General features: G+C 46.6%; 1 protein-coding gene across 7 annotated transcripts in view; it reads left to right on the top strand.

The window, feature by feature from the left end:
- The window catches only part of BCAR3 (BCAR3 adaptor protein, NSP family member), a 108,864-nt gene that overhangs the window by 72,015 nt on the left and 15,484 nt on the right, over positions 1–21,365 (top strand). For 6 of the 7 annotated variants that reach the window (XM_063104032.1, XM_063104036.1, XM_063104034.1 and 3 more), the window contains 3 exons: positions 14,006–14,134; positions 16,643–17,085; positions 20,230–20,333. In XM_063104032.1, the coding sequence (XP_062960102.1) occupies positions 14,006–14,134; positions 16,643–17,085; positions 20,230–20,333 (676 nt within the window). The remainder of the gene's footprint in view (positions 1–14,005; positions 14,135–16,642; positions 17,086–20,229; positions 20,334–21,365) is intronic. The other variant, XM_063104033.1, reaches the window with a different exon arrangement.

Below are 21,365 nucleotides of genomic sequence, written 5' to 3'. Positions count from 1 at the left end.
CTCTTCAAAGCCAGTGTCCCCCAGCCCTCCTCTCATGCCATATCCCATCTCTTAGATGAGAGTTGAGGTAGGAACCCCCTCTATACTGAGGATTCCCAAGCTGTGTCTCCAGCCAGCCCATATCCATGGCACCTGGACCCCGTGGCCTGGTGAGTGGCTCCATCCAAATGGCCACCAGTACCCATGCTCCATCTCTTCTTCCACAAACCTACTCCACGCTCGTGCATCTCTATTCAGTATTGGTGGCTCAGTCATCTTTCTGGGATGCCCCTGCCCCTTCTCCCTATTCATTTTCCACGTGTAATCAATTGGTAAGTCTTCATGGTATTACCTCTTAAACATCACTCTCGTTTGTGTCTTCCTTTCTGTCTCTACCACCACTGAATTAATTCAGGCTGCATCATCTATTGCTTGGAATTCTGCAATAGCTTCCTAACTGCTCATCCCCGTCTCCTAAATCTTCATAAGAGGTGATTTCCCTTCCAACTGACATTTCTAGAGATGGAAGTGTACCATGTTTTTATGGCAGTGCATTCCCATAATTGAACAGGTTTAGTTGCCCGAAGGTCCCATCTCATTTGAGTCAAAATCTATGCACCTGCAATATCCACCTTGTTAAATGGGCAAAATAGCACTTTAGATGCACATTTTTTCCTCCAGATTGTGAGCTTGTCTATTTTGAGGCCAAATTAGTTGGTATAAATGGACATCTAGAAATAGGAGAGGACGATTCTGGATTAGTTTCTCTAGGAGTTGAACCAAGAATATTTGATCCATCATCGTGGGACAATAACAGCCCATGCCTTCAGATATTTCAGCACAGCCCTCATAGTCCCCTTAAGAATTTTTTTGTACAAGCTAAATATTTCCATTTTTGTATATACTTTGGGAGACTTGGCTTCTCGTTTTCGATCAAACTAACCAACTAGGTTAACTAACTCCATAAGTCTAAGCAAATCATGAAAATAGAGGGCCTTGGTCATGCTTTCTCTTGTGAGATATATTCTTGTTAGCTATTTAACTCCCAGTAATACTGCATGGAGTAATGAGATCTGAGTTGTATTGAGTGTCTCATCCCTCTACCTCCTGGTTCTCATTTCTTTTCATGGCATCTAGCATGGTGTTTGTGTTTTTTAAAAAGCTTGTTAAACAAGATATGTGGGTGGCAAGTGCTTTGAGCTCTTCTGGGAGAAATATACCTTTAAAGTGACCTGTGACTGTATATCAAAAGTGTTTGAGGTAATATTTGGTCAAAACCCATCTGGTGATGAGTCATTCCGTTTTACTGCAAGCCTACTGTGTAGTTAGCACTGACATATGATGCATTTTGTCCCAGAGCAGAGTTATAAGACAGTTGTTAGTCATGGTACTATTTTGGAGAGAGAGAATTTGAAAGTCATTTATTCCACACCCCACACTGGAAGCCTGTCTGAATCCCTGGCTTTTGCTCTGTGTATTTGGCATATCTTGGTTTTCCTTCCAATTGCATCTCCTAGTGTCTTTCAACTACAATGAATTTTGTTGATTCAGTAGTATCTGATTCATTCAAGATAAGTTAAAAAGATAAATGATTTTTATTTTCTGACATTCGTATTGAAGGACAAATAGGACATCTATTTTGGTGAACAGTATATTCCAAATCACTCACAATTTGCATTAAGATGTTGAACAAACAAGGTTGAGTTCCCAGTGGCCAAGATTTCTGGCTTGGATCTACGTGCTTTCTGAACTCTGGTCAGCTGGTCTCGAGACCCTTTTATTGGGGTCTGCCTTAGCCAGGGGAGCTTGTTTTTTTCATCCTTTGTAGATGTTAACAAAGCACTACTATTACTGAATGTAATATCATTGCCAGATGCAGTGATTAATATTTCACTTCCATTGTCTTATTTACCCTGTGTGCCAACCCTGTGAGAGAAAGTATTATTGGAAGTCACTTAAGGACATGGTTAAAGGGAGCAAAGTTGTTTAGAGGAGTTGTCATAGGTTGAACTGGTACTTAGCTTCTATTTGAAGCCCTTCGTTTCACCAGCCCAATAAATGATTCAGTGCAACCAGTGACCTCCGGTCTTCGTCTTAAGTGCAGCACATCCGATTTCTCGTTGGGAGGGGTCAGAATGCAGGGTTGCCTCATGGGGGTGATTTGGATGTCTGCTCCTCGTGGGCTGCTCCAGGAAGTCATCTTCTGAATTTGATCTAGATGGGAGGTACCCGCCGGGGCTTTCAGCAGGGCAAGATGTTAACAAATAGCCTATTGGAAATCTCATCGTGTTTCAATTTATCTATTGAAGGGAAAGGTGAGACCCCCGTGGAGCTTTGTCAAGAGAGTAAGAAACATGATGGGCAGACCCACTGGTGCCAAGTAGGGGTAGAAGGGGGTCTTATGGTGGAATGAGTATACTGAGCAGTTTCTCCAATGTGTGCGTAACCTTCATGAAGGAAAGAAGCCACATTGTTGGTGCTGGATGTGCTTTATCCCATCAAGCTTAAAATTCCTCCCAAAGTGTTCAGACCAAGATCCGTCTCCTTCAGCAACAAATACGTTTCAGTTCCCTTAGTGTTCCATCAGAATAAAACTGAGCTTCAAAAGTAACAGCTTCATGATCCAGCAGGGTGGGAATGTGTGGAGGAGACCTTGCCCAGAGAATGGGGATAAAAGGTAACCGCAGTTGAACATCAAAGAGAGCCATGAGTCGCGATCTGAATGACTCGAATGTCATTAGTTTGGCATGTAGGATTAAGTTACTGCTGCCTGCTTACAGGGTGCTCTGCTTTAAGATACCAAATTAAATTAGTCTTTCGACTTTGCACAAATAAATAGCAGAATTTTAATGAGAATTTCTCAGAGCCTTGATAAGCCAGGAGTTCTGCAGATATCCTCTTCCTATTTCATATTCATGGTTTCTGAGCTTCTTTTGATAAGAGTTTGATAAGGTTTGATAATGAATAAAATGAAATCTCTTGGATTTGGGCTCTCTGGGGGTTTTGACGGTATTTTCCTCTCTGCACTAGGGTCTGATGGCCCTGCATCATCATTCGTCTGTGAAAAGGAAAATCATATACAGTAGGAATATGAAGCATCTTAAAGTAACAGCAGATTGCAAATCATCTTTTAATGGCACTGGAGTGGGAATCTAGTCTACAGAGCGATAAATGACACAGGTCTAATTATAAAATGGTAAAATGGAATCAAAACCCATCTGCAAAACCTTTGCTGAAGATGAGATTCTTGCTAGGATTTAGAAAAAAGAAATTTATATCATCAAGGTGCTTAAACATTAACATCAAATTAACTGAAGTGTTTTAGAATGCTAAAACTTACTGAGTTTTTGTGGAATCTCTCTGCTACTGATTCCTTTCTCAGAAGGGGCTAGAAACCCTCATTGGCCTCAGATGAGATAGAGAACAGCGAGAACTTCAGCAATAACACTTACACCGTTTATTGCTATACGTTCTCTTCAAATGCCTCAGCCCCTTAAAAGGACTGTGGCCACTGTCAGGGCATGGAGTCCTCCTTCTACCATGTCTATGTCTCCCTTAGATCTAGCTAGGGGAGTAGAGTAGCACAGTGGTTAGGCTGTAAGGCTGTGGGTTTGATCAAAGGCACAGCGTTTCAGTGACTATCGAACTCTTGATTTAAATTGACCTCCTGACTGTTTCTGCAGAACTCGGGCCAACAGGGTAAAGTGTGTGTGTGTGTTAGGAAGCTGCCTACAAATGCTGCTTTACTGAGCTCCACGAGAGGATTTGAAGGAACAGGCTCAGAGACAACGGGCCCAGTGAGGCCAGAGGGCCTCATCTGTCAAGAGCCCGAAACCTAAAAGACAAAGAGGCCAAGGGGACACACTCACCACCTCTCCCTTCCAGCCCACAGAGTGCCTTTACGTGAATTAGAATAAGGCACCCTTTCCTCGAGACACTTTATTGCCATCTGCCAGGCAACTGTTGTAATCAATAAACAAATCTATGCCAGCTGTGTATGACGGCACCTCCTCAGATGTGGGGCCACTGTGCTGTCCACATCCTGGACCACTGGCCAGGCCACTGTGTGCCCACTGGGCTGGACCCAGCAGAAATGCCCAGTTGCCCTTGCTCCCATTTGGCTTTGCTTACCAAATAGGGGGTTTGAAATTTGGATTTAATTTTTTTCCTCTTTGGACTTTTATTTACAATGTTAATTATCTGTTTAAGTAAAGGCTTTGGCTTTAATCATAGTTATTTCTAGCCTAGCAACCCAGTGGGAAAAGTAGGATTGTTGAATTGAAACCTTTCTTCATGTATCTTTGGATTATAATAAAATATTTTTAGGTAAGCCAGAAAGTCAGCGAGTGTCAACAAAAGGTGAGACAGACCTGTATACTAATTGTCTCGTTACAAGGGTTCAGGATCCCTGTTCTTTCTTTTCAATCTCAGATTAAAACATCTAAGGGCTTATACTAAAAGTTACTGGGCAAAAACTTGTGGAGAACTGGATTTTTATTTTTCAGCTGTGGGTAGGGTTAAGAGTGACGGAAGTAACCGGGATTTATTCATTCTTTGGGTTCATAATCAATTTATGCAGGTTTTCAATTGTAAAAATACCAAGTGGGTCTTTAAAAATCCTTTATATGCTTTGGAATTTGCTTATAAACTTGCCCACTGCTTGAAATGCAACACAAGCCAGAGATTCAAAGGGGCTGAGTTTCTGAATTCTCCAAAGAACTTCATTTTTAGGTGGATTTACTTGCAAGACAATCCCAGATGTAGCAACCTTTGGAGTGAGGCTTCAGAATGCTTTGCGTTGTGATTATCGAAAGTGTGCATTTGGGAGGTCCAATTTCTTTACATGTTTACAACATTTGTTGGGGATAGCGATGATGCAGGTTTCGTATCATCGCAGGTCTTGCCAGAGTTCAGTGGATTTGAGATGAGGGTCTGTCTTTTTGGACCCTTGTGTTGCCCCAGCTCGGGCACAACCCTGTGGGGTTTCTCAGCCTGAGCTCACAGGAAGATTAGACCAATTTTAACTCATGATCTAGAACTCCAGTCAGACTTACAGTTTTGTTTGTGATCATAATTTCTGGATGAGATTTCTAGAAAAGCCTGACCGGTGGAGTTTGGTACAATTTGATAAGAGGTCTGGGCTGTTAACTTCTCCCTTAATCTAATAAACTGTTCCAAGGCTGAAGAAAGGAAGCTTTCGATTGAGAGCCCTGACAGCATTCTGGGCATTGTGGCCGACACTCCCAACTAGAATAGAATAGCACAGGCACTTAGTTCCACTCATTCTCCAGTCTCTCCTCCCCTCCCCTCCTCCTTTTTTTTCATGCACACATTCCCTTCTTTTCTATTTCAAGCAAGTTCACTGCCAGCCTTGATCATAGAATGAATGACTGAATGAATGACGTCTCAATTTTTAAAATTCAACAAAAAAATTATCAAGTGTGTCCAAGTCCCTGAAGAAGAAATAATCTACTTACAAGGACTTCTTAGCCTTGTGCAAAACACAAAACTTTCTTGCACTCTCATGCTGGGCTCTGTCACCTGTGTACTGATGGACATGTGAGCCTCCTGGAGCTAACTACCTACACTTGTAAAGACTAAGATACACGCGTGCAGTGTGCTTGCCACCAAGTGAGAGTGTGCCTTCTTACGAATGGTCAGCTTTACCCTGCATGGATAGAACCATGTAGTGCTACTCAAAAACCCCAAGAACTGTTGACATTGAACTGAAATAAACAGAATAAACAAACCTGTGCCTAAGTAGGGACCGATTGTCTTAACTTCTAGCTTTCTTATTCCATTAGAAGTAAATTTTCAAAGGCCAGATATCTTTCACACTTTGTGATGGATTTTATATATCTTTTTTAAAAAAAATTCTTTAGAGAAGCAACTTTCCGTTTTTGCTGTTAAGAGTCATCTTTGAAAACATTTTCATGTTCCACATTGTTTCAAGTGAGCATCCACCATGTGCCAGCTACAGTGGCAGGTGCTTTATGTGCATTAGGTCATGCGGTCCTCTGAGGTGGGAATTGTTATCCATCTTGGTGTGTACAGAAGCAAGCTCAGAGAAGTCCAGCAACACGCCCAAGTTCACTTGTTCTTGACCAACCTCCAAGCTCTAGCCTCTTGTCGCACCCAGTTATGAGGAATCTGCCAAATGGAGGGCGGGCAGGTGAGCCTCGTTCGTGGCTGCAGTTAGTGTCTACTGAGTACCTGCTGTGTACCAGGCACTGTGTAGGCTCTGGAAGCCCAAGACAAACAAGGCCTGGCCTCTGCCCTCAAAGAACATATGCCTAGCAGACCCCATCACTCTACTGCTTACAGTCCTTTGGTGGATTCCCCACCCCCTCAGTAAAATCAAACTCATTTAGCTTGGCCTTCCAGGCCCCTGCCCATATCGCCCAGCTCCCCTCTGGCTGCTCCCCAATCCCCAGCCTGGGCTCCATCCAGGCTGCAGAGTTGGCACCTCTGCAGATCTGTCACTATCTGCTGGACCACACTGCAGAGGCATGGAAGAGGGACATAGGAGATGGCATTTCAAGGAGCATGGGAGGTCCCTACAGCCTTCCATATTAGTAAGTTGGCTTGGGGCCAGATGGAGAAGGGCATCACTGCCTTATGAAGAAAGCTTTGCATTTTATCTTACTGTGAGCCCTTGGGAGCATAACTAATATTTCCCCAGACCTCAGTAGCCATAGACCCCAGTAATGTCCTTTAATGCACCAAATCTGCTGACTACTCATGGACCCCACTGCTCATCTCCCCCACCAGTCATGCCTCTGACAGTTATTTGTGGGGGTCCACAGGGACATGTCATGTCAGCATCCACAGCCCTCTGGTGATCTGGGCTTCTGTCAAATTCAGAACTGGATCCCAGTGTGTATCCAGTCTCAGTATATGGCAAGGTCCATGGTTCAGCTCCCTAAGGCTGCAAGGAATGTGTTCAGAGTTTAGGGAACTGGGGGGACAGGGCAGGATGGGGTCTTCACCTCCCATAGACTAGGACTGAGCCCTGGGGAGAGTGAAAACTAGACATAAGCCCATTGATTTTTTTTGTAAGGAGGCTGAAGGAGACTCTAGATCTCATGTCAGCCTTAGCTGGGCCATCCCTTGACTGAAGTCTGTGAACCCAGGGGTGATATGGTAAGTCTGGTGGCATTGTAGGTGATGGTTTGTAGGACGAGAGACAGGAGGTAGGGAAACCATTAGGAGGCTATTACAGAAGTTCAAGGAGAACAGAACAGTCATATAATCAGTGGAGATCAGAATGGGGGTTGGTAAGAGGGAGAATGAGAAATTTTATGATCAATGGAAGCTGATTCTGAGGGTTCTAGTTTGGTAATGGGGACAGAGGAGATGCCAGTGACTGGGAAAGGGAGTGGTTAAGTATCCCTACCAAGCACCAACTGAAGGGCTGGAGATGGAGATTTGGGCATTGTCAGCACATTTCAAAAGACTCCAAATGGCCTTGTGCCTCTAGTCCTGGCCCCATCCAGTCCATTCTGCTCATGGCAGCCAGATTGATCTCTCTAAAAGTATCTTTTTAACACCTGTTGCCTTCCTGGGCAGAGATTTTCAGTGATCTCATTATCGAGTATGAAGGTCTAACGTTTAGTCCCCAGTATTGAGTGAGCTCCCCTCATCCGATCCCTGCCTTCCTGGATCAGGACTGCTAGAGTTGCAGGTTGACAGGGATCCAACTCATATTAGCTTAGATCACAAGGGGGGTTTACTGGCTGACATAATCAGCCAGGGCGTAGGGACATCTTCTGTCTCTTGCTCTTCTCTTTGTATCCTGATGTCATTCTCTCAGCCCACTTTGATCCACCTGGCAGGAAACATGGGAGCAAGCCAGCTTGCATATGTCAAGTCTCATAATGTTTTCACCAGAATGGGATAGAGTATCTTCCCTCAGTTTCACTTAGAAAAATCCCAGGAAGAACTCTGATTGAGCCGGCATGGGTCAGGGGCCCTTCCCTGGGCAAACCAGCAAAGGCCAGGAATGTGGGGAGAGCCACATTCTTGGAGTGAAGATGGGGCTCTCCTGGGGAAAAGAGGAGGTGCTGGATATATACAAAAAACATATATATATAAAACATGCCCATTGTTGTGCCTTTACAGGCTTCAACCCTCTCCCCAACTAGAACCTCCATCCAAGCGTGCCTGTTATCTTTGTCTCCCTCAGCTCATGTGCCCCAAATACCCTTCTTGTCCTTCTCCTTAAGCTTATCTTCAGGGTCCAACCCTGATTCCCCATCTTCTTGTTCCTTCTCTCCACCCCCATGAAGCTGCCCCCAGAACACTTCCCGGGCCACAGTGATTTTTCTCATTTTTGACGCAGGAGAAAAACCAAACTTGCCCCGGCTGCAGAGCTGGGAGGAGCAGGGATAGGAAGGCAAGGCAGGCAGTCGGTCTCCAGAGCTCTGGCGCGTGTAAACTGTGTCACTATGTGTGGTCTTCCAGGAGACTGTGCCCTTCTTTAAGGCAGGGACCAGGGTCAAGAAATGGTGCCTCCGCAGTCCTTCCTTATCCACCTTCAGTTCCTAGGCCTGGGAACAGGGTCTTTCCTGTGATTTGCACAACTTAAAATCCTGTAGGAACTGGGAAAATTTTCTTACAGGCAGGGATGGGGTAAAATAAATATTAATTATAATGCAGATACCATCTTTTTCTAATTCTAACCATGTCCTACATGTAAATGAGCGTCCACAGCGCCTCTGGGGTTTCTGGCAGATCGCCTGACTTAGGAACGCAGATCTCCCATGCATCCAAGGCCCATTGTTGTCCCTGATTGGAAATGCAGGCTCTGTTGCTCACGCTGGAGACCCGGAGCTCCATTCCTCCCAGGCTTTTTTCTTTCTCGGAGAGCTGTTGAAATGTGGCACGTCCACAGAGCTGACTCTGTGCCTCCAGAATGTGTTTTCCAACCATCTCTCGGGCTCTGGCTATTCTGGCCTGTCAAGACTGGACTTGCCGGCTGTGTGGGGCTGCAGAGATGTTCCTTCCAGATTCAGAGTAATATTCATGATTTTCAGAGCCAGCCCCAGCAAGCTAGGACCAGTCCTGGCCGCATAAGGGAACCATAGGCTCTGGGGCAGGCGGGCAGCGAGTTTTCTCAAGAGGCTAGAAGAAAGCTGTGGCAGCAGCGCTGGGCACTCAGACAAGCACCAGGCTGCTTTCCTTAATTGCTTCCTTCCCAAACACTGGCCTCACTGCGCCTGGCCTCTTCCATCAGACCTTGAACATGAAGTCTGCTTATTTTATAGACCAGATTAGTAGCATTCCAATATAAGTCTATAGTGACAGTTACCAGTTAGTGCTGACTGTGTGCCAGGGTATGTTCTAATTGCTTTGCAGATATTACCCCCATTTGATTCTTATTAGCCCCTCATGACATATTATTATCCCCATTTAGCAGATGGGGAGCATGAGGCTCTACAGAGTTAATGTCACTTGCCCTGGGCCACACAGCGGCACAATGGCCTGGGATTGAGGTAGCTCTTAAACACCATGCTGTAACACCTGTTGACATCAGGGTTATTGAAATACTGACATAGGAAAGATGTAGTTAGACTCAGATTTCCATGAAAAGCATCAATCACGGTAACTTATGAATTTCTAACTAACCTTCAGTTTGGTTGGACAAGGGTGAGCCTCATCCATCCCCTGCATTTGCCCTGGTTATCAATTCACCTGCATCTCATCTCAGACCCCAACGTTAATGACTGGGACTAAGATGAAATTTTAGAAGTAGAGCCATGTGAGTGGGTAACCATGATACAGTAGTGAAAGCCCTCGCTCCCTCCCTCTTTCCCTTTCTTTCTTTCCTGCTCAAGGTAGACTTATTTCTTGATTTATGTATGTGGCACCTCTTCTTATTTCCCCCTCCCCCAAAAAAGGGCTGCTCCCAAATTTCTGGTAGGTCAAATTCAGGCAAGTCTTGGGTAGAAGACATGGGGTCCTGCCTGCATCTTTGTCTCATAGTGGTCGTGGGCGGAATGAAGCTGGCAAGACCCGTGGGCAGAATGTTCTTGATCCAGAGTTGATCAGCTTCCCTTCCTCCGGAGGCTGAGCCCACAGCTGCTGTGTGGGGTGGAGCTCAGGATGGCCGGAGCCTTGCTGAGGCAGCAGAAACCCAACCCTGTCTCTCCCTTCTCCTCCTCTGGCTGCCACCTCCTGCCCCTTGAGACAAGAAGCTGAGAAAACAAGGAATCAGACTTGCCTTCTAGGAATACTTCATTGTTAACTGTGGTCATTGTTAACATTTATAACATTTGTGTGAGAGATTTAATTATTCACGAGTTTTCTTGCTGTCTCTTTCTGCCTTGCAGTTTAACACACAGTCCAAAGGACCAGTGAGCACTGCATTTGCAGTCAGTGTTATCTTTCTAAGAGGGCATGACTGTATAGCTCATTCTGGATGTCACAGTGCCTGCTGTCCCATGCTGACATAGGGGTTGAGGAGGACTTGGGTCCAGCCAGTCTTTGGGGCACATTGAATTTAGAAGATGTCTATAGAAGCAAATGTGAAAGAGAAGATACGAGCTAGGGAGGAAAGCCATAGGAACAGGAATGGATTTGAGTGATGTGCTGTTTCCTCTTTATTTTCCTAAGATTGGAAGCTGTTGGGAGGCTGGGACCTGACACCTTATTCTGTCTCCTCTCATGCTTAATTCTAGGCTATGCAAATAATAACAATGCATGTGAATATTATGTGAGTAAATACTTACCTCTCCTACCCTTTTCTCAGAAACACAGACTAAGGAAGGGTTGGAGGATTAGGGCATTAGTAGAATCGATCAGAATTTAGATCAAGGGGAAGACTGATAGCCACACAGATGGGATGAAACCTTCGCCGAGGGCAGAGATATTATTGTGTTACCTTAAATTGCTAGAATTTGCTTTGCAGCCAAGACCTAAAAAATATTCTAAGCTGTGACCAAAATGATTGCATTTCAGGGAAAAGTTCAAATTCTTCCCACATGGCAGCAGAGAAGTGGAAGGGAGCATTGTCACTAAGTGTTCAGGTTGTTTGGGGGAAGCCAACAGAGTTCTGTCAAATGTCACAGACACATGTGACCGGCCGCTTGAAGCAGGAATCTCATTTCTGGTTTCCAAGGGGCACAGATAGCAATCACAACACTCTCAAAGACCCACCCCCAAATAACCACCATTTAATTATGAGGTGGCCATATGTGGTGACTCTTGAATTGCCTTCTTCAGCTGTCTGGGAGACATTGCCCACATCATCTGCTGAGGCAGAGGCTTCTAGCAGCAAAACTGGCTCTTTGTAATGTGTTGGAACCAGCCCTCACTGGCCTGAAGTGAAAAGCCCTCGCAGTTGCTTGTTCACTCTGGACCTCCCTCCCCCTCTCCCTTCCTCTTTCTTTCCCTCCTTCCCTTGTAAAATACAAGTCTAGGCAATTGTGTTACCTCCTAACTTTTCACAAATTATATAAGAGCTTAAGGGCATGTTTTTTGAAGTCTGATCTTCCATCCCAAAATTATTTGGGAGGGTCAGTCTTAATAATCTCCTTGTCTCTCCTATGTACTACCCTGTAGTACTCGACCTTCTGTGGTACCCTTATATATACTACCCCCTCTCCAGAGCCTACAAGGGGAATGAGCAATAATTGTCGATTTTCCTCTAAGGAGTTAGCACAGAAGTGACAAGAGAGCTGATTTTATATTTTTTATATTATCTCAATACCTGGGGTGAAAAAATGTTGCACGTAAAATGCTAAGAATAAAAACCTCTCTGTTATGAGTGATGCTGAGAAAGCATGGCAGGAGGAGAGAGGTGGTCTGGGTGTTGGGGCATCAGGGAGGACGAAAATGCAAAGAAAAATACAGGAATAGCTTTTGGGTTGGTTTTTCTGTCTTTTTTTTTTTTTTTTTTTTATTGGTGGCTGGCCAATATGGGGATCTGAACCTGTGACCTTGGTGTTACAGGTTGCTCTCTAACCAACTAAACTAACCAGCCAGCCCCGGAAATAGCTTTTTGGATATGAGTAAATAAAATTTCAGTGAAGGACTATACAGGCATCCTGCGCGTTTTCAGATCTCTACATTGTCAGAGCTCAGACCTAGAAGTGGGCCCGGGGTACAGCACAAGGAACTTAGGCTAAGCATTCAGACTACTTGTCAGGGTGGCTAGATAGGGGATTGGGTTAAGATTTACTTAGTTGAGCCACCTGTGACAGAAACGCCCAAAACCACAGGCTTCGGTAAGATGGAAGATCACATAGAGGACCTGGAGCCAACAATCCAGACTAGCTGTTAGCCACATTCAGGCCCATTGCCCAGCCATCCCTAGGCTGTGGCTTTTCCTCCTCATGGTTCGGGATGGTGTTGAGGCTCCAGCCATCACATCTCACCTCAGAAGCCCCACCAGCACTGCAGTTTACCCTTCCTTAGCCAGAACATAATCACATGGCCACATCTCCCTGCAAGAGACAGAGATTGAGGAATGTCGGCTTTTAGCTGAATGGCAACATGCCCAGCTTAAATAGGACTTCAGATAATTTGAGAGAGAAGGGGAGAATCTTCATAACTGAGGAAATTCATAGACATTCCTCATGCTGGGGTATTTGTTCATCCAGTAAATACCGAGTACCTGATATTTTCAGGCACTGCTCAAGGGTGGTGGGGGAAAGGTATTACAGTCTAGTGGGAGACGAGACAGACAACAACTAAATGTGGCCTGGTTGACAAAGTACGTTCTCTACTAGAGCTGTCTTCAGATGTAGCTGTATGTCATCAACGACGGGAGGAGACAGTGTCAGACGTGGCTGTCTGAAGCCCGCAGATATGTGGACAGCCAGCACTGTGTCTCTTTGATACCAAGTCCGTTCTCCAGACACTCCCGAGTGCCTGCCCTGTGAGCAGAGCAGGGGGTGGGAAGAGGAGGAGGGAGAAATAAACAATAAGTGAGCCGAGCCTCACCTTGAAATCAGCTCCTGAGTCATTCTATGTGCCCAGAAAGACTCGGGGATAGGAATCCAGCCCAAAAGTCCCAAGTCTGCTTTTGTTTTCTTTGGTAGAAAGGATTTGGGGCTCTGTCTGGCCGAGGTGCAGAGCAGTGAGATGAGGAATAATTTTGTGGCTCCTGTGGCGTTTGGAGGGCGAGCTGGGGAACTCGGGAAACGGTCACGCAGATTTCCTGCTCACGTGACCTTCAGCAAGCGCTCCCTGAGCCTGGCTTTGCTGGAACTGGGCAGGCCACATGTTCTAAGTGGCAAAGGCTCTAAATTCAACCTGGAGCCAGTGTTGCCCACCCTGAACTCCCTGCCGTGGCCGCTGTGCAGTGCCCTAGACCATTGATTCTCAAATGATCTGTGGTGATGGACCAGTTTTTTAAGTTTCAATTTCCATTCTGTCATAAAAATGAAATATTAGGAAAATAAAATTAAAAAAACACACAACGTACAAACTCAGATATCTGGTATTAGATTCAAGAGACATGAAACTGCTCTGTCCAATTGCTGTAAAGGTTTCTAAAGATTAGTTCTGTTCCTGAACTTGAGTTTGCCGGTAGTGAAGAATGGGGGACTTGGAAGAGGCCCAAGGACTGCACTTTGGGCCTCACTATCCCAGAGGCCCAGGATCTAAGGCCAGTCAGGAACTGCCATCATTCCTAGTTCCACGTTAGGAAAATTCTGAAGGAGAAGGAGGAAGATCCTTCTGAGAAGACAGCAGCCTGGCCTGGAGTGCCTCACTGTCCCACACATCTGTCTCTGGCCCCTCCTGCCCACCTCAATGCTACTTGAATAGACTGATAAAAGGAACAGCTTGGTAGACTCTCCTATCGTTAGTCCCTTGGGGCAGGTAAAAATTTTACTACGCACTTGTGGCCAGAGAAATAAAAGGTCACAGTTAATTGTAATCATTATCCAGGCTACCCTAGCTGAACGCAGCTTTTGGCATATACTGGTTTGATTAGCAAAACAGTGAACCAGCAAGGTGGGCAGTCATCTTCAGCTGTCATGGCCTGGCCTGGCCTGGGCCTGTTGGTTCTGTATTGCAGTTTTCCAAGGAGAGGCACATCATGGACAGGACCCCTGAGAGGCTGAAGAAGGAGCTGGAGGAGGAGCTGCTGCTGAGCAGCGAGGACCTGCGCAGCCATGCCTGGTACCACGGCCGCATCCCCCGTCAGGTACCTGCTCTCATCCCCTCCAGCACATACCCGGCTATCCCCAAGCAACGTCCAGATTGACAACCTTGCAGGGTCCTACTGCAAGTACACGTGGGAGCAAGATCCTGTTTAGCCAGAAACAAATACTGTATATAAAGTGACTTAGCTTAAACCTGTCTGTAAGTAGACCTCAGAAAGAACTAAGGTCAGGAATCCAAAGTACATTTCTACATGCCCAGAAAATGGATGAAGGAAAAGCTGGGGTGCCTGTGATCTACAAACACACTCAGCAGAAGGCAGAAGCCGCAGGGCTGGGCTGGTAACCTGAAGAAGCAGGTTCAGATCATTGAACTCTTGGTCAGCTGCCTGTAGCCTCATGCCATTTGGAGCCGGCCTCCTTAGGCCATGGCTTAACTTCAGGGGAAGACAGGGTATCATAGGGTGGGTGGCACAGACCAACAAGGCTACCACTGCCCTAGTGGGGCTGGCTGTAATTCACTCTCTCCCATCCCTTCCCGACCCATGACCCGGAGATGGGGAAAAGAAGAATTATATCAGTGACCACAGACTCGTGGCCTAGAATGTACTTTGTCATTGGGTGATTGCCATTTGGGTGATTTCCATGAATAATGTTTTTTTATTTAATACTATAGAAATTGAAAAATAGAAGTTTGCAGAATTGAGGTATGGAATGTCCCTTGGGTTTTTATTGTAAACCTGATGTGGCCAATCATTAACCAAGGGCAGCATGACAGGAAGCGAGTGAGCGGGGGATGGGGGAAGGGCATCATGTCGTAAATTTATTTTTTTATTGTAGCAGAGTTCTCAGCACTATCAAAGAAATAATTCTTATTCTCACTTTGCTTTTTGAATGTAAAATTGATTATAGAAAATGCAGAGAGCAAAAAGAAGAAAAACTCTTCCATAATTCTCCCTCCTAGAGATAACCTCAGTGAACATTTTGATTTATATCCTCCCAGACTTTTGTAAATCAACTGTGAGATCGTACTGCATATACTTTTTTTTAGCCCACTGTCTTCCCTTAATGATATGTCCTAGGAAATTTTTGCCTGCTGTAAAAGATTTTCCTGCACCAGCCTGCCTTGTGTGTATGTTCCGTTGTGCGCACGCACCACAATTCAGTGGACACTCAGGGTGTTTCTAACACTCTGACCAGCATCCTTAAAGATAACTGCTATGTTCATACCTATAATTATTTCCACAGGCTCGATCCCAAGAAATGGAATTTCTGTGTAAAAACGTATTTTTAAGGCAGAGGCAGAGATGCAATTTCAAAGTAACCATGGTAGCATGTTCTAAGCTAACAGAGCTACGCTATTGATCACGTGTTCAAATGTCCTGGAAAAATTACCAAAGTTTAAAAAACTGTCGACTGTCAGCACCATCTTTCTCCTTACCTTGAGCATAAAATGTTTGCCACATGCCATGAGTGTAAATTTTCAGCAATGCCTCATTCTGGGCTGGATAACTGAACACTGTGATGATAATAATAGTCAGGGCTAACATTTTACTCCTTTAAATCTTTATGGCCACCCTGTACATAATATTATTATCCTCATTTTACTTTTGATGTAACTGGGCCACAAAGAGATCACATAACTTGTCCAAAGTCCCACAGCTGATCCAGAACGCAATCCCAGACGGCTGGGCTACAGGAACAACCAGGCCGCAAAGCAATATAAATTCTCCTTTTGCCATAAACATCACCGTCCCTATACTTAACTGTTTCTGAGCATCCACTATGTTCCAGGCACTGTACTAGTTCTTTGCATGTATTATGTATGCATAGATATAATCCTGACAATAACATTTTGAGGTAAGGGACCCCAGCCTGACTTTGTCCGGGCCTTCTAGCCAGTAATTCACGTGTCCAGAATGCACACACGTCTCTGATTTCACATTCCTGCACACGGACGCCCCCCACCCCCATTGGCCAGGCCTAGAGAGGGTGTCCCAGGAGGGGGCTCTAGGGATGATTTCTAGATGCCAATAAACACCCTCCTCTTCCTCACCCCACCAGTTGGAGAGGGAACATCAGACCCAGCAGGCACACGTTTTCTCATTTCTTATTTTCTGTCACTTTACAACCTTCAAGTCTGATAAATGTCATCTTCTCGTGACACCTCCCTGACCACCCTCTTTTATAGTACAGCCCTCATCCCCTCCTGGACACTTCCTGTCTCCCTTCCCCATGTACTTTATCCTTAGCTGTATAACATGCAACAAACCATACCTGTCGCTCATCTGTCCTCACTAAAATAGAAGCTCCACGGGGTGGGGACTGTCACCTGCTTCCTTCACTGCTGCATCCTCAGTGCTTGGCACATAGCAGGTGGTCAGTAAGTAGTTCTTGAGCGAATGATTGGATCTTCCAGGAATTTGACATTTGAAAGACTAAAGAGCCGACTAAAAAAGAAGAGACATATTGGCATTGTCTCTGTGGTCCAAAGCTTTCAAAAGGAATTAAGTTTGCTTTTCCTACTCCTCACTGAGCATTTTGTCCCAAAGGTGTCTGAAAACCTTGTGCAGCGAGATGGTGACTTCCTGGTTCGCGACTCTCTGTCCAGCCCTGGAAACTTCGTCCTGACCTGTCAGTGGAAGAACCTCGCTCAGCACTTCAAGATCATGCGGACGGTTCTGCGGCTCAGCGAGGCCTACAGCCGCGTGCAGTACCAGTTTGAGATGGAGAGCTTCGACTCCATCCCCGGCCTGGTGCGCTGCTACGTGGGCAACCGCCGGCCCATCTCCCAGCAGAGCGGCGCCATCATCTTTCAGCCCATCAACAGGACGGTTCCCTTGCGGTGCCTGGAGGAGCGGTACGGCACCTCCCCAGGCCAGGCCCGGGAGGGCAGCCTCGCCAAGGGAAGGCCAGACGTGGCCAAGAGGTTGAGCCTCACCATGGGCGGCATCCAGGCCCAAGAGCAGAGCTTGCCCAGGGGGAACCTCCTCAGGTGGGTCAGGACTGGCAGGGGTGCTGGGGGTGCCCAAGCTTAGTTAGGCAGATGAGGCGTTCACCCTGGAACAGAGAGACAGTAAAAGATGGTCATAAGCATGCCAGCCGTCAGCAGAATAGCTGCCAAGAGGCAGTGTGCTTTCGTTCCCGGTGAATCGCACTGATATAAATGGTGCAGGAGCTGAGGATGGGGAGAGCCGGGCTGACAGGACAGGCTTTGAGAAGGAGCTAGGATTCAGGCTGGTCTGAAGGTCAGGGGAAATTTGGAGAGACACTGCAGAGGGGAGGGTGTTCCAGGTGAGCACAGCACGAGCATAAGTGTGGAGGTGGAAAAGGGCAAGGGGAGGATGGGTAGGGGTAGGTTTAGGTGGGTAACCCCAGCCCGATGGTGGAGGCCTTAATGCCAGGCTACGGGCTCTGCAGGAGCTGCAAAGACGCAACATGGTGAATGTGATGACCTGACACTGGACGGCGGTGTGCGAGGGGAGAGAGGAAGCACCAGTTAGTGAGTTGTGGAGGGTCCAGGGCTTGGGAGTGGAGAGGTGGAGATCAGGAGATGCGGGAGCCCGGCCTCCCAGGACTCTTCTGCGTGTGGATAAAGGCAAGTTGAGGATCACAGGAGTCACCAGGAGGGGGGACTTTGGAGGAGAAACAAGGTATCGCCTCTGAGATAAGATTGTGGGCCTGCTGAGTGTCAGTGTCCGGCAGCAGTTCTGGGGACCAGGAGGGGGTTAGGGCTGAAGCCTCAGATTAGGGCTTGGTCCGTGTGGAAAAGGTGGTTGAGTCAGTGAGAACAGATGAGATTTCGAAGACAGGAGACCTGTAGAGAGTGGGGGCTGCAGCCTGGACCTTGGCGAATGAGGGAGATTTGAGAGAATTGAATGGAAAATTAGGAACTCAAAACATAACTGAGCAGAGGCCCCCCACCATCGAATATCATTGACGGTGCCTGTATTTGCATAGCGCCTGTCATTCATGGAGCTTAGAGTCCTAGTGTGAATTATCTAACTGTGCCAGGAGAGGACAGCAGGCACGGAGCTGGCCTGCCTGTGGGATGTAGACCATCCCCAGCCCCAACCCCTCAGTTTTGCAACAACCCTTCTCTGGCTCCCGGCTTCTAAGCTTATAAATGCAAGTCAACACATTGTATTCCATTAGCTGGTTTTCTTTCTGGACCAAGAAGAAATGTCACAAACTGTAATTTCTATATGGCAAAAATTCAGAAGCAAAATACAGGACTCTGCGAGTAACACAGGTTACATGTTAGTCATCATCTGGCCGTGGACCTGGCTGCCGGGACTCATTGCTGGCTCCACACTGGCCAGCTGTGTGCAACCATGGGCAAGTGACTTAAGTTACCTGGGCCCCACTTTCTTCATCTGGAAAGTTGGGGCTTGAAGGGTTAAATGATTTAAGATATGCAAAGCACTTAGAACAGCACAGGCACGTGGGAGGTGCTAGGTAAGTGCTCATAATCATGGTAATTGTTATCTGGAGAGCAGTAGCAGGTAAGACTCAGGGCAGCTGCAGGGGAGGGAGGCAAGAACTGATATTTAGAAATCCTCCTTTTCATAGAGGTAAGATTTGACTTGAGATCCCTTAAAACATAAAAGGAGTACCGTTCCTTTCTGTTTCCTTTGGGAATAGGGCTTGGCTGCTCGATTGAAGCAGGGAGTTAATGTCATGAGCAGTGGGAGCATGACTAGTGGCACAGCAGAACCGCAGCCCAGTGTGCTACTGGGAGGAAGGCCTCCATGTCTGCCCACAGTGATCCTGGGTTAAAACCTAATTTCTTTTTAAAAGATAAGAAATGAAAGAAAGACTAAGAAAGTCTCTAAGTCGACAAGACAGGCCTCACAGAACCACTTCTCTGGCTGCCCTTTGGAATGCAGAGCCTCCTGAGACTTGTCACCACTTCGCTTAGGCAGCATGCCCAGAAATGTCTAAACCTGGGAGTGGGGTGACTGAACATGAAAGATGGCCTAATGGCCGGGTGCCCTGCCCTGCTGCCCTTCAGTGGCTGCCCCACGTCAGCTCTGGCCAGGCGCCACCCGCCCTGACGTCAGGCCCACGGGTTGGCTGGCTGGCAGCCGGGCCCGGGCTAAGGTGTGCACCTCAGCCAGGTTGCATTCCAGGCCCTGGAGTCTGACCGATTGCAGTGGTCACTGCTTAAATATCACTTCTCAGAAGCCATTTCCTTTTGGAATTTGCCCTCTGTCTTATCTCTGAGGGGTTGCTGGGATTTCTCTGTTGCTGGGAGTTTGGGGTTTTTTTAATTTTTATTTATTTTTTGGTGCTTGCAAAGGTAGGAAAGAACTTTGGTTTCTATAACTTAAGATTGATTTATGCTTGCTTGTGGGAAGGCCAATTAAAGTTCATTGCAACTTGCTGGGTGCAGCACCTTCTCCTCTAGCGAGAGGGATTCTGTTGCTTGGTACTAATTAGAGAACTTCCCAGTTTGGATTGGAAAGGAACAGAAGGAATAATAGCAAATGTGTTGCCAGTTACCTTCCACCCCTCCCTCTGTGGTTGTGCACTGTGCCTCCCAGTTGCTGCTTGGTGACCACACTCGTCCTTTTTCCCAACTCAGCAGGAAGAGGCTGTCTGTAGGGCCCCCTGAGCAGCCAGGAGGATGGGATGACCACCTCCCCAGCGATCCTGCAGATTATTTGGGGGACACTGAGATTTGTACTGAAAGGAAAACTGCTCCACAGCTTCGAAGCTTCCTAAGTGTGACACTGTGAAGCATTGTGGAAAATGCATGTTAGTTAAACAAGTCGTTTCCCCTGGTTCTGTAAGTACCTTTAGGCTCTGTTAGAAGTACATGTTCCAGTGCGTCAGATTTTCCCAAAAGTATCATGAAAGTTTTATCCTGCTCTGTTCAACAGGGTGGAGACGCTCAGAGGAGGCCTCCTAGGACTTAACTGCACTGGTCACGGGGACGCCGGGATGGAGTGCACAGCACAGTTGCTTATTAATGGTTCCATCAGTGATTTCCTCCTTCGGTGGACATTACTGTTAGGGTTTGCTGTAGCACTCTCATTCTGAGCAATTTTTTTTTTTTCATTAAACTTTCCATGACGTTGCCTGAAGGTTTTATGGTTTAATGACACGTTTCTGCCCCATTTGTCTTCCGTTTCAGAAATAAAGAGAAGAGTGGTAGCCAGCCAGCCTGCCTGGATCACATGCAGGACAGAAGAGCCTTATCCCTCAAAGCCCACCAGTCGGAAAGTTACCTGCCAATAGGTATGTCTTTGGGAATTTTGGGGGAGTAGAGTGGCTGTGTAACCCTGATTTCCTCCAGGCTGTTGCCCCATTTCATCTCGTCACCTAGTTTGAAAATGATATAAAACTCCATGCCTGCATCCCCAGGGGAAGGGGTTTGCAGAAATATATCTGGTTGCAAAATGCTGAGGTAGATGCTTTATGTGTGCTAGTTTTTAAGCCTCGTAACAAGCCTTCAAGGTGGGTATGATTATCCTTATTTCACAGCTGAGCAATCACCAGCATTTGAACCTGGGTTTTCTGATTCCAAGCCCATTCATTAACTGGTGCTCTTCATGACAAACGAGCCTCCCCCGTAGTGCCCTCCCTGGGCAGAGGGTGGGTGGGTTGATCCTGGGGCTCCTGGCAGAGCAGCTGTGCAGAGAGACCCCCTTCCTCTCCATGCTTCTTTCATGGCCAGAAGAGGGACAAGGTATGGGGGGTAGGGAAACCTAGCAAGCAATTCTGTTAGGAGGAAATGGCATTATTTATCATTATTGTCATAACGGACCTTCCTTGGGACCACAAAGTGATTTTCCTAAAGCCCCTTTGTAAACTACTTCTATGTGGCTTATCTCAACATCATTTTCTCCCTTCCCTGTGTCTCTAGCTCTCCCTTTAAAGCTGGCTGGGATCTGCCCTGGCTTTGAGAGTGATTCAGGGCCCCTTATGCTATATGTGGCTGAAAAGTTATGTTTCTTAGGGCAAGATTACATTAGTCACTGCCCTCCAAGCTTAATATATTTTCTTGTTCTGACCATGCCAACCTTCTGTGGCCTAAAAATGATATTGCAGCCCAGGCAGTCCCTGGGATTTAGAATTGCCCCCGGGGGGCGGGGGCAGCTTAGCCCTGGCAATGTTCTAGGCTGCTCTAGATTGGGCATGGGGCACTCACACTGAGTTTTCTTTTGGGAGTGAAAATCGAAACCCAAGGATATGAGTTAAGGGCTGGGAAGCTGTCACTCTGGTTTTCTTTCGTGTTCTCCAACAGCTGAGTTTTCTCTGACCTTCTCT

Source organism: Cynocephalus volans, chromosome 8 (genome assembly GCF_027409185.1).
Source record: "Cynocephalus volans isolate mCynVol1 chromosome 8, mCynVol1.pri, whole genome shotgun sequence".
In the NCBI taxonomy this organism is placed as follows: domain Eukaryota; kingdom Metazoa; phylum Chordata; class Mammalia; order Dermoptera; family Cynocephalidae; genus Cynocephalus; species Cynocephalus volans.
The sequence above is the reverse complement of the archived record's forward strand: the minus strand, read 5'-3'. Positions and strand labels throughout refer to the sequence as shown.